The sequence below is a fragment of the Schistocerca americana genome, chromosome 1 (genome assembly GCF_021461395.2).
Source record: "Schistocerca americana isolate TAMUIC-IGC-003095 chromosome 1, iqSchAmer2.1, whole genome shotgun sequence".
Classification (NCBI taxonomy): domain Eukaryota; kingdom Metazoa; phylum Arthropoda; class Insecta; order Orthoptera; family Acrididae; genus Schistocerca; species Schistocerca americana.
The window spans coordinates 567,599,996-567,612,188 of NC_060119.1; the positions used below are offsets into that span (position 1 = coordinate 567,599,996).

At 41.4% G+C, this 12,193-nt stretch overlaps 1 protein-coding gene across 1 annotated transcript in view; it reads left to right on the top strand.

Annotated features, from left to right (window-relative positions):
* LOC124624962 (dipeptidyl peptidase 1-like) overlaps positions 1-12,193 on the top strand; it is a 55,231-nt gene that overhangs the window by 11,776 nt on the left and 31,262 nt on the right. Inside the window, exons 2-4 of the mRNA XM_047149141.1 lie at positions 2,219-2,398; positions 4,864-5,015; positions 5,097-5,249. Coding sequence (XP_047005097.1) covers positions 2,233-2,398; positions 4,864-5,015; positions 5,097-5,249 — 471 coding nt within the window. The 5' untranslated portion in view covers positions 2,219-2,232. The remainder of the gene's footprint in view (positions 1-2,218; positions 2,399-4,863; positions 5,016-5,096; positions 5,250-12,193) is intronic.

The following is a 12,193-nucleotide window of genomic DNA, read 5'->3' on the forward strand; positions in this document are numbered from 1 at the left end:
ATACCACGGCGTTAGTTAAGTGATCTACCTATATAATCTTCAGCATTCTTTGTAGCACCACGTTTCTAAAGCTTCTGTTCTCTTCTTGTCTAAGCTGTTTATCCTCATGTTTCACTTTCATACATTGCTACACTCCATACAAACACTTTCAGGAAGGACTTCCTGATATTTAAGTCTATGCACGATGTTAACAAATTTCTCTTCTTCTTTCCTTGCCATAGCCAGTCTACATTTAATTTCCTCTCTACTTCGGCCATCATTTAGCTGCCAGATAGCAAAATTCATCTCCTACTTTAAGTGTCTCATTTCCTAGTCTAATCTCCTCAGCATCATCTGATTTAATTAGACTACATTCCATTATCGTCCTTTCGCTTTTGTTGACGTTCATCTTATATCCTCCTTTAAGACACTCTCCATTCCCTTTAACTGCTCTCCCAGGTCCTTTACTGTCTCTGAGAGAATTACAGTATCTTCGGAAGACCTCAAAGTTCTTATTTCTTCTCCATGGATTTTGATTCCTACTTCAAATTTTTCTTTTGTTTCTTTTACTGCTTGCTTAATTTACAGATTGAATAACATCGGGGATGGGCTACAACCCTGTCTCACTCCCTTCCCAACTACTGCTTCCCTTTCGTGCCCCATGACTGTTAAAACTGCCGTCTGGTTTCTGTACAAATTGTAAATAGCCTTTCGCTCCCTGTGTTTGACCCCTGCCACGTTCAGAATTTGAAAGAGAGTATTCCAGTCAACATTGTCAAAAGCTTTCTCTAAGTCTACAAAAGCTAGAACCGTAGATTTGCCTTTCATTAACCTATCTTCTACGATAAGTCATAGGGTCAGTATTACCTCACGTGTTCCTACATTGCTACGGAATCCAAATTTATCTTCCCCAAGGTCGACTTCTACCAGTTTTTCAATTCCTCTGTAAAGAATTCGTGTTAGTATTTTGCGACGGTGGTTTATTAAAGGTTAAACTAATGAATTGACCTGGGCCTAATCTGTTCAAGACTTTAAGTTAACAGCTGTGTCATTAATGTTTGCTTATTTGAGTCAAGTTTCTCCCAACGTGGAAACCTAATACTAGCATATGTAACTTACACTAAATTCAATTTAATGTTTATGATCGTTTACTGTCCAAATAAACAATTTTGAAGCAAAAATTACTTCTTAACTCATTACAATTTGTGTGTCAAACCAGTAAGAGAGACGTCCAGTTGTGCAGTGAAGTGTTTGTGATCCGTCAATCAGTTCGAATGAGAGTGTCCGCACGTTCCAACATTGTAAGACTCACAGCTGCGTTCGGTCGGCCGGCGTGCGGGAGACTGGACAGGTTTGCGCAGTCTTATTGCGATGATGACAGACGCCTTCTCCATCGGCTCGGCATGCTTTTGTTCACTGTCAGGTCTCCACGGACATTCTGCAAGCGCATATGAACATTTGCGATGCTCTAGTTTTCCGCCGATGGTTCAAATGGCTCTGAGAACTATGGGACTTAACTGCTACGGTCATCAGTCCCCTAGAACTTAGAACTACTTAAACCTAACTAACCTAAGGACAGCACACAACACCCAGCCATCACGAGGCAGAGAAAATCCCTGACCCCGCCGGGAATCGAACCCGGGAACCCGGGCGTGGGAAGCGAGAACGCTACCGCACGACCACAAGATGCGGGCGTTTTCCGCCGAAAGCAACTCAATGTCAGCTCTAGAGCTCTCCTTGGAACGCATCTCTCTTACAGGCACCACGTTGAAGGCTACGTATAGGACCATCACCTGCCGAAACTTCTTGAAACTACAGGAGCTGAAGCAGGAAAATTCCATGATATTCAACAACAAATTCCGCTCTTTTGCAGCCGCAACTGATAAAAAAAAAAATACGTTCCATTAGTTATCTAACGCCGCTCGTACATGGCCATCGCGTCAGACTTACCACTGCTAAAACGCCTCTGGTCTTCGCTCCCTCTTTCGCCGATTACCAATCAGTTGCAGAATTTAATTTAGTTCATCTGTCACGCCCTGTAACGAGACACTACAACTTACTTCTAAAAACATACGCATTGTGAACAAGATTAAGTGTTTCAACAGCTGTGTAGTACGCTCTTTCCAATCGCAGGTTTCCATTTGTGAGCATGGCAATCGTTAGGAGGCTGTAATCGCTACACCTGATTATCAGGTAGTGCTTATTCACTGACTCAGTCAATGCACTTTTCTGTTTCCAGAGACGTCTGTCGCGATGACCGCTGGAGTGAGTGCGTTGGTTGCGGCAGCTCTGGCGCTGCTGCTGGCTGCGGTGTCAGCGGACACGCCCGCCAGCTGCCTGTACAGCGACATAGTGGGCTCCTGGACCTTCTACGAGGGACAGCGGAACCTCGACAGCTCCGCCCTCTGCGAAGATTTTGGTAAGAAATCTTCTCTCGACGAATCCAGTAATCATTTATTTTCTATTTCTTTTCGTTTTGCACTGTTGAATCGCTTTCCTCTCTGCTACATCTAGTTGCGTCTCCTTACTACATTTGTCTGAAAGTAAGAGAAGTGTGTTAGGGCTTTTGCAACTGACGAAAGTCTTGAATGAAATTCTCACTCTACAGCGGAGTGTACGCTGATATGAAAGTTCCTGGCAGGTTAAAACTGTGTGCCGGACCGAGACTTGAACTCGGGACCTTTGCCTTTCGCGGGCAAGTGCTCAACCGACTGAGCTACCCAAGCACGACTCATGCTCCGTCCTCACAGCTTTAATTCCGCCAGTACCTCGTCTCCTACCTTCCAAACTTCACAGAAGCTCTCCTGCGAACATTGCAGAACTAGCACCCCTGGAAGAAAGGATATTGCGGAGACACGGCTTAGCCACAGCCTTGGAGTTGTTTCTAGTCTTGTTAGATAAACTGTGGTAGTTGGCAAGGAAACGCTGCACATTAATTGATATTCATGCACACAGATGCATTCTGTCTTTTTAACAACGCATCGTCCGTGTGTGTCAGTAAAAGATCTGATGCATTACCTGAAGATCGTGCCGTTTCCCCTTTGTGGAAAAAGGGCTCGAAGTTCTTCATTTGGTGTAGATTCAAAGCAATTTGGTAATTTAACAATAATTCAGATTTTCGGTATTTTCGATCAGACCTCACATAAAATGTGCCATACACGTTCGTACTGCTGCGAACATCAATAGCTGTCCAACATAAATGAAAAAGAGAAACTTTGTTGCTGAAAAGTGCTGAAGTGGTTCCTTTTGTGTACGTCATAAAGTCTTAAGCAATAGGATTGTCTTCAAAGGCGGTAAATAAGTGGAAGGTCTGAAGGTGCTATTATTCTCATTTTTACTTCAGATTGTTTTAAATACTGATTATTTTCAGTCTGAATAAAATCAAGTTCTTCGGCTGTAGTAGCTAGAATGAATATTAAATTCAGGCCAAAATGATCATTCTTGGTTAAAGGCGCTCTTGGTGAGGAATAACCGTGTACGTTGTTGACCGTCAATACAAAAGAGATTATGTTGTAGGAAAAAAGCCGACTTCGAATTATGATGCAGGTTTGACTTTCAAACATAAAAAACAAATTATGAAGCGCTTATGGCGCTCGCTCGTTGCGTCACCAAGCAAGTCGCTTCAGCCCAATATAAACGGCCAGAAACTAGGTGTCTTATGTAGTTAAAACAGGAAAACTGGGACTTCTTCATTTTACAAAATAAAACAAAGTTATAATACAATGGTTCAAACGTTATTGGCCAAACGTCATGACGATTACACTTTCATCTGTGGCGAAAGAGAAATTCCAACATCAGCTGCAATCTGACATAGAAATGAAGCCACTGGCGAGAAGAGAAAATTTGTGCCGTAGCGGGACTAGATGCTGGATTTCCCGCATATCGACAGTGGTCGCCTTAAACAGTTCGCCCATCTGAGCAAGCTTTCCGTCTGAACCAAATTCGGGCATGGATGTGTGTGATGTTCTTAGGTTAGTTAGGTTTAATTAATTCTAAGTTCTAGGCGACTGATGACCTCAGAAGTTAAGTCGCATAGTGCTCAGAGCCATTTGAACCATTTTGAACCAAATTCTCGCATGTCGCGTGTCCCTGTCCCTTATGCTCATTGTTCGCAGTCTTACCTGATTCCCGCAAGAGATCGAACGGAGAGTACATCAGCACTGAAGGTATCAATATTTCGCCGTCAGGACGCGTAAGTGTGGTGTCTGTTCTTTTGGACATGTCCACAACAGACACCACAAATGTAAACTTACATCTGTATCGTTCCGCTGGCAGAAAGTGTAGAAACAAACAATCTAATGTCGCTTTTGTCATAGATAATGTAATTACAACTTCACAGAATAAGAATTAATATCGTATAAGTGGTTTACAGATGCTAATTTCCCAAAACACTTTGTATTTTCATTATACAAAAGAAAGAGTTCTTCATTGTCCACTCAACGCATTAGCCATATTTTTGCAGTTAACTGAAATAATATAGCGGATTATTACGTTGGAGTCCATAAGCAGCAATATTACTGTGCTGTTATATAAAAAGACATGTTAAAGTGTGCAATTGCCTGTTTTGAACGAATTAAACAGTTGTAACAAGAAATTTCATCTTTAGTAAATCGGATCGGCATGCATAAATTACGACCCGTTAAGGCAATATAGCAAAAACATAACTTACATTTTCTAATAATAGGTACATTACAGCATTAAAATACTATTCACTACACTTTTCTTACAAATCTGAAGTAATAAAGGGATGTTTATTATTCAGTTTATATCTAATTCCTTGAGCTGTGAAGGCTGAAGTCAGTCGTGTCTTGTGAAGCCTCCTCCAGAATGTTGGAAACAGCAGGGTGATATTTAATAGGGGACCCGTTCGTTTGTTGTCGGCAGATGTCGTTCAGCAAGTGCGTGTCACGTTGTCCTACCCCAACGTTGCGGTGGACCAATACGACAACGTCGGCACCTGGACGCTGATATCAAACCAGGGCTTCGAAGTGACCGTAAACGGCAGAACATACTTTGCATTCTCTGCCTACGAAACGGTAGGTGACCATCAATGTTTTTACTTTCCTTTCGACGTAGCGATGTCGTTGATAACTTAGCGCTGTGATATTTTCTTTCAGGTGGGTAACGATACCTCCAGCCTGTGTGACCAGACACTGCCCGGCTGGTCACATGACGTCACCGTGCGACACTGGTCGTGTTACTATGGCATCAAGGACGGCTCCACCGGGAGGCGGCTCTCATCTGCAAAACCCGAGCTTCCCACGCACAAGGTAAACACTATTCCTTTACCCTTTTGTACCGTGCATATCTCTTATTTATTAGTCTGTGCTTGTGAAGAGTAGAGTTTTAAGCCTTCTTTTTAACTTTTAGAACTAGCATATCATTGACGTGCCATGATTGAGATCCCAATTTTCTAGTGAGGAACCTCCCATGGATTCAAAAGACGATGACACGAAAAAGTCTAATTATTATTGCACAACACCGTAGAGCGATTTCATACAATGCGATTCAGCTGCTCATACCGCTGGGTCTTATGCATCGTGCAACTCCTTCAAACACCACATGCAAGATTTTCAAATTCTCTCGCTCGCTACGCGCAAGTTATTAGTCCTACGGAAAAAAAATGAGCTCGCCCTTTTGTGGGAAATTTAATGTAGTCAGATTTTGTACTGAGATGCGTCTTTGCCAGAGGCCATAGTATTCGAATTCGAGTTATACAAGGAAATGTAAAAAAGTGTACTGCAAATGCATCTTTCCTGAATAACTCTAAAACAACGGCCTACAGCAAAAATGTATCCCAGTATAAAATTTAACTACATTGCATTTTCTACAAAAAGGTCCCGTTTATTTTTTTCTGTAGCGCTTATAGCTTGAACATAACGAGTGAGAGAATACGAAAGTCTTGCACGTGGTGTTTGAAGGTTTTGCGGGCGGCATAAAGTCTAGCGTTAGAGCAGCTGAATCGCCCTGTACATGGTTCGTGTTGTGCAATAGCCACAAAGCTAGGTATGAGCAGAAAATGAGAACGTATTTCCTAAATATGGTTTCAGATATGCTACAGGACTAAGTAAAGCTCAGCTACAAGATGTTTGGAAACAACACTGTTCAAAATCTGCAGTTACAGAAGTGTTGAAACAGAGGTTAATGTATGCATCTACTAGGGTCATTCAATAAGTAATGCCCCATATTTTTTTCCTTAGAACATATTTATTGTTAAGAATCCAAATTTGATGTCAATGTACATCAACATGTCTTGTCCATGTCCTATTTTTCTACGTAGTCTCCATTACGTTCTATGGCCGTGCAGTTGTTGAAGTGAATGTATTCCCCGCTGGTAAAAGCTCTTGTCCTGTAGGCGTAGCCATGTTTTCACTCCATGACTAACACTCTCGTCACCTTCAAAGTGTGTTCCCCGTAGAGAATATTTAACCTCTAACAATTCAGATGAAATGGCCCTCCTTTGAATCTTGTGGACCGCTGTGAGCATTCGTGGAACACATCGTGGGCACCTCTTTGAATATCCGAGAGTTTCGATCATTACAAACACACTTACAATGCTGACGGACAACTGTAGAGCCGATTGTCGAGTTGTGATGCGCCGGTCGGCACGAATAACGGCATTTAGCACGATTCAGCAAGTCTGGTGCAGTGGCTGTGACACGACGTCGCGAGCGTGGCTGATCACGGAGCTTTGTTTCTGCACTTCCTGAGGACGTAACTTTCTTTACCCATCACCCAGATGTACTCCTATCAACTAAAACGTCACCACACACTGTACACAAACGCTTATGGATGTTCACCACGCTTTATTTTTCTGAACACAAGATTTCACAAACTCCACGCAGCTTGTAACGTGAGTCGTACGTAAACGCCGTTTTGACGCTGTACTACGGCTCTGCCATCTGCCACAATGGCTCGAAACTTCATCTGCGCACAAACAAACATCAAATTTGAAGCACCAACAAGGACCTTTGTCTATGTATATTAATGACTTTTTTTAGAAAATGTGGGGCATTACTTAATGAACACCGAGCGGGATTAGCCCAGCGGTCTTGGGCGCTGCAGTCATGGACTGTGCGGCTGATCCCGGCGGAGGTTCGAGTCCTCCCTCGGGCATGGGTGTGTGTGTTTGTCCTTGGGATAATTTAGGTTAAGTAGTGCGTAAGCTTAGAGACTGATGACTTCAGCAGTTAAGTCCCATAAGATTTCACACACACGACCCTCGTAAAATAACGTAGCAAAAATGTTAGTAGATGATACATTTAACGCGTGGGACCACATGTGGCGTTCCCTATTTGGAGTGATTCAAGAGCTGTTTTGCCCTCCGATTACTGCAATGGAGCTATACTATTGCCAGAAGAGTCCTTGTGGCAGTTAAGACGTTCTGCCTAGGATTCGGATCGGGTGATCTGATTGGTTAGACTCACACACAGCAGAAAGTAGCGTTAAAGATCCTGCCGGTATTATACTGAATTTGTAGCTGTTTGTGAGACTACCCACTCGCAGAGGAAACGCTTTGGATCTTCTAGCAACGCACATGACAAAAGTTTTCGATTCCGGTCGTTATACAGAATTAGCGAAACAAAATTAGCCCAGAAAACATTTGATGCACCAGCTGCTTCTATTCTCTTCTTGTCTAAACTAGTTATTGTCCATGTTTCACTTACATACAGGGCTACACTCCATACAAATACTTTCAGAAACGACTTCCTGACACTTAAATCTATACTCGATGTTAACAAATTTCTCTTCTTTAGAAACGCTTTCCTTGCCATTGTCAGTCTACATTTTATATCCTTTCTACTTCGACCATCATCAGTTATTTTACTCCCTAAATAGCAAAACTCATCTATTGCTTTAAGTGTCTCATTTCCTAATCTAATTCCCTCAGCATCACCCGATTTAATTCTACTACATTCCATTATCCTCGATTTACTTTGTAGATGTTGATCTTATATCCTCCTTTCAAGACACAGTCCATTCCATTCAGCTACTCTTCCAGGTCCTTCGCTGTCTCTGACAGAATAACAATGTCATCGGCAAACCTCAAAGTCTTTATTTCTTCTCCATGGACTTTTTAATTCCTACTCATAATTTCTTTTGTTTCCTTTACTGCTTGCTCAATATACAGATTGAATAACATCGGGGATAGGCTACAACCCTGTCTCACTCCCTTCCCAACCATTGCTTCCCTTTCATGCACCTCGACTCTTATAACTGCCATCTGGTTTCAGTACAAATTGTAAATGGTCTTTCGCTCTCTGTATTTTACCTCTGCCACCTTCAGAATTTGAAACAGAGTATTCAAGTCAACATTGTCAAAAGCTTTCTTTAAGTCTACAAATGCTAGAAACGTATATTTGCCTTTCCTTAATCTACCTTGTCAGATAAGTCGTAGGGTCAGTATTGCCTCACGTGTTCCACTATCTCTACGGAATCCAAACTGATCTTCCCCGAGGTCGGCTTCTACCAGTTTTTCCATTCGTCTGTAAAGAATTCGCGTTAGTATTTTGCAGCCGTGACGTATTAAGCTGATAGTTCGGTAATTTTCACATCTGTCAGTACCTGCTTTCTTTGGGATTAGAATTATATTCTTCTTGAAGTCTGGGGGTATTTCGCCTGTGTTATACATCTTTCCCACCAGATGGAAGAGCTTGGTCATGGCTGGCTCTCCCAAGGCTATCAGTAGTTCTAATGGAATGTTGTCTACTCCCGGGGCCTTGTTTCGACTTAGGTCTTTCAGTGCTCTGTCAAAATCTTCACGCAGAATCATATCTCCCATTTCATCTTCATCTACATCCTCTTCCATTTCCATAATATTGTCCTCGAGTACGTCGCCCTTGTATAGACCCTCTATATACTCCTTCCACCTTTCTACTTTCCCTTCTGTGCTTAGAAATGGGTTTCCATCTGAGTTCTTGATATTCATATAAGTGGTTCTCTTTTCTCCAAAGGTCTCTTTAATTTTCCTGTAGGCATTATCTATCTTACCTCTAGTGAGGTAAGTCTCTACATCCTTACATTTGTCCTCTGGCCATCCCTGCTTGGCCACTTTGCACTTCATGTCGATCTCATTTTTGAGACGTTTGTATTCCTTTTTGCCTGCTTCATTTACTGCATTTTTATATTTTCTCTTTTCATCAATTAAATTCAATATTTCTTCTGTTACCCAAGGATTTCGTCTTTTTACCTACTTGATCCTCTGCTGCCTTCACTATTTCATTCCTCAAAGCTAGCCATTCTTCTTCTACTGTATTTCTTTCCCCAATGCCCGTCAATTGTTCCCTTATGCTCTGCCTGAAGCTCTGTACAACCTCTGTTTTAGTGAGTTTATCCAGGTCCCATCTCCTTAAATTCCCACCTTTTTGCAGTTTCTTCAGTTTTAATCTACAGTTCATAACCAATAGATTGTGTTCAGAGTCCTCATCTGCCCCTGGAAGTGTCTTACAATTTTAAACCTGGTTCCTAAATCTCTGTCTTACTATTATATAATCTGTCTGATACCTTCTAGTATTTCCTGGCTTCATTCATGTATACAACCTTCTTTCATGATTCTTGAACCAAGTGTTAGCTATGATTAAGTTATGCTCTGTGCAAAATTCTGCCAGGTGGCTTCCTCTTTCATTTCTTAGCCCCAATCCATATGCACCTACTACGTTTCCTTCTCTTCCTTTTCCTACTGTCGAATTCCAGTCACCCATGACTATTTAATTTTCGTCTCCCTTCACTAACTGAATGATTTCTTTTATCTCATCATACATTTCATCAATTTCTTCATCATCTGCAGAGCTAGTTGGCATATAAACTTGTACTACTATAGTAGGCGTGGGCTTCGTGTCTATCTGCGCCACAGTAATGCGTTCAGTATTCTGTTTGTAGTAGTTTACCCGCACTCCTATTTTTTATTCATTATTAAACCTACTCCAGCATTACTCCTATTTGATTTTGTATTTATAGCCCAGTATTCACCTGACCAAAAGTCTTGTTCCTCCTGCCACCGAACTTCACTAATTCTCACTATATCTAACTTTGACCTATCTATTTCACTTTTTAAACGGATTCAGAACATAAAGTCTTATTTGGACCGTAAATTCGCATTTGGCTGCTTAAACACACGTAACTTCTTTCCCTCAGATCTTGCTATGCCAGATATAGCTTTTGTACACCCATCAGCACTTTTATATCTGCCTGTATCACTATTATTATTATTATGACTATTATTATGGTGGCAGCAATAGAAGCAGTAGTAGTAGAACAGCCATCATTAAGTTTATTAGTTCTTAGTCAGTGCTATTTATTCATACATTCTCTCCACATGGTCAAATAATTTTTTTATAGTTTTATTCATTTATCAAAGGGCAATACGTATACAATGATTACAAAACTACTACATGTCAACATTTAAGCACAACTCTCCAACATAAAATAACACAAATGACAACAGATACATATAGATATCAAGGTCTTTTACATATTTTATCACACCACTCGCCGCTCTAGGGAAATCTTCGAAGGGCCCTTGCACGAACGTGCGGGGCATTGTCGTTCCGAATGAGCAACTGTGTATCGTTCCGCACCACAGTGACACAATGGAGATGAAGATTTGCGCCACCTGTAGAGAGCGTCTGCGTATCTTCCACGGACCGTTCGGATGCGATTCAAGGTAGTCCAAATAGTCCAAGGTTGATCGAGTCTAGGGACTTTGTTCTGGATGCAAGGTAATTGCAGGCATTGTGGAGGACAGTTTTGTTACCAACAGCGTTTCCATTCATTGATGGTATTGAATTCAGTTTTCAATTCAGAGGCTGGGATATCTTGATCTTAGTCTTTTTCGCTCCGCTGGGAACACATCGTTCAATACTGGAAGGTCGGTGTTGTCAGCAATCTTCTGGAATTCACGCAGTATAGCGCTCTTCCGTCTGATATCAGGTGAAATGTGGCTCAAGATAGGTAACAGATATGTAGGAGTGGATCGTATTAATCCATTAATAGTGCCCATGGGCTCGTTACGTTGTATGTGTATCTTTTTATGTGTGGGCTCTCAAGCCATACAGGCGCACATTGCTCTGCTGCTGAGTGTACCAACTCGAGTGTTGATACCCGAAGAGTATCTCCTAACGATACCAACTAGTAACACAGAATTGAGGGAGACTGTTGTTTCTGCTTTTGAGCTTAGCAGATGTTCGTGTCAAGTGCTCCTTAAAAGAAAGTGTCCTAATTAACGTGACACAATCTCTATGTGCCACTCCATTGGACAGGTGAAAACAAGAAACTTCTTTTTTAGTAGAATTTGATTGTAACCTCCATTTGCGGAAGTCTTGGCTTAAGCTGTCTGTATCAGAAATTAGGATTTCTTCAGTTGTTTCAAAAGTTTTCTATTGGGCAGCTATTGTTCAGTCGTACGCATAACCAAACTTTCTGGATTGTGTTGGATGAATATTAGATACATATAAAATAACACGAAGAGAGCAAGGACATATCCATGGGTCAAGCAAATATTCAATACTTTTAGACTGTCCCTTCCTGTAAATGTCCTTCCAGATAACATGTCGTCAATTAGAATTTTTTTTTTTTTTTTTTTTGTACCTCTGCATGGGACAAGTTCTAATAATTTATAAAGCAATCCATGCCTCCAAACCGTGTCATAAATTTCACTTAGAACAATGAAAGCAACTGATGTTTTCTGCTTCATTTGGTATCATGCTTCAATAAACGTTGTTAAAGATAAGACTTGACCAGCGCAGCTCCGTCCTGGTCTGAATCCAGCTTGCTCAAGACGAAGGTTCTGAAAGATTGCTGGACTAATCCGACTGTATAGAATTCTTTCAGGGAACTTGTAAGTAGTGCTCAATAGCGCGACTGGATAATAGTTCTTAGGCTGGTATGAACCCTTGTGGGGCTTCAGAACTGCTATGATCTTTGATTGCTTCATTTTTTGTAGGGCTGAGCCAGAGCAAATGAATCAGAGAGGAAACATTCCTGTCTTTGACTTACTAGGACTAACGTACTATAGTGAGACAACATACGTACGATCGTCACTCAAAAAAGCACATCTATGTACTGTATATGACCTCAATGACATCTAAAAAGCTATATCAAAAATTGGAGAACTAAGTAATTAATATACCAGAGGTCATAACGTCAGCAAAGAAACACACCAGCCGCCTTTTCACCTAGTCTCCACTATGCAGAAGAAATTCTGGGTGGTTTCCGT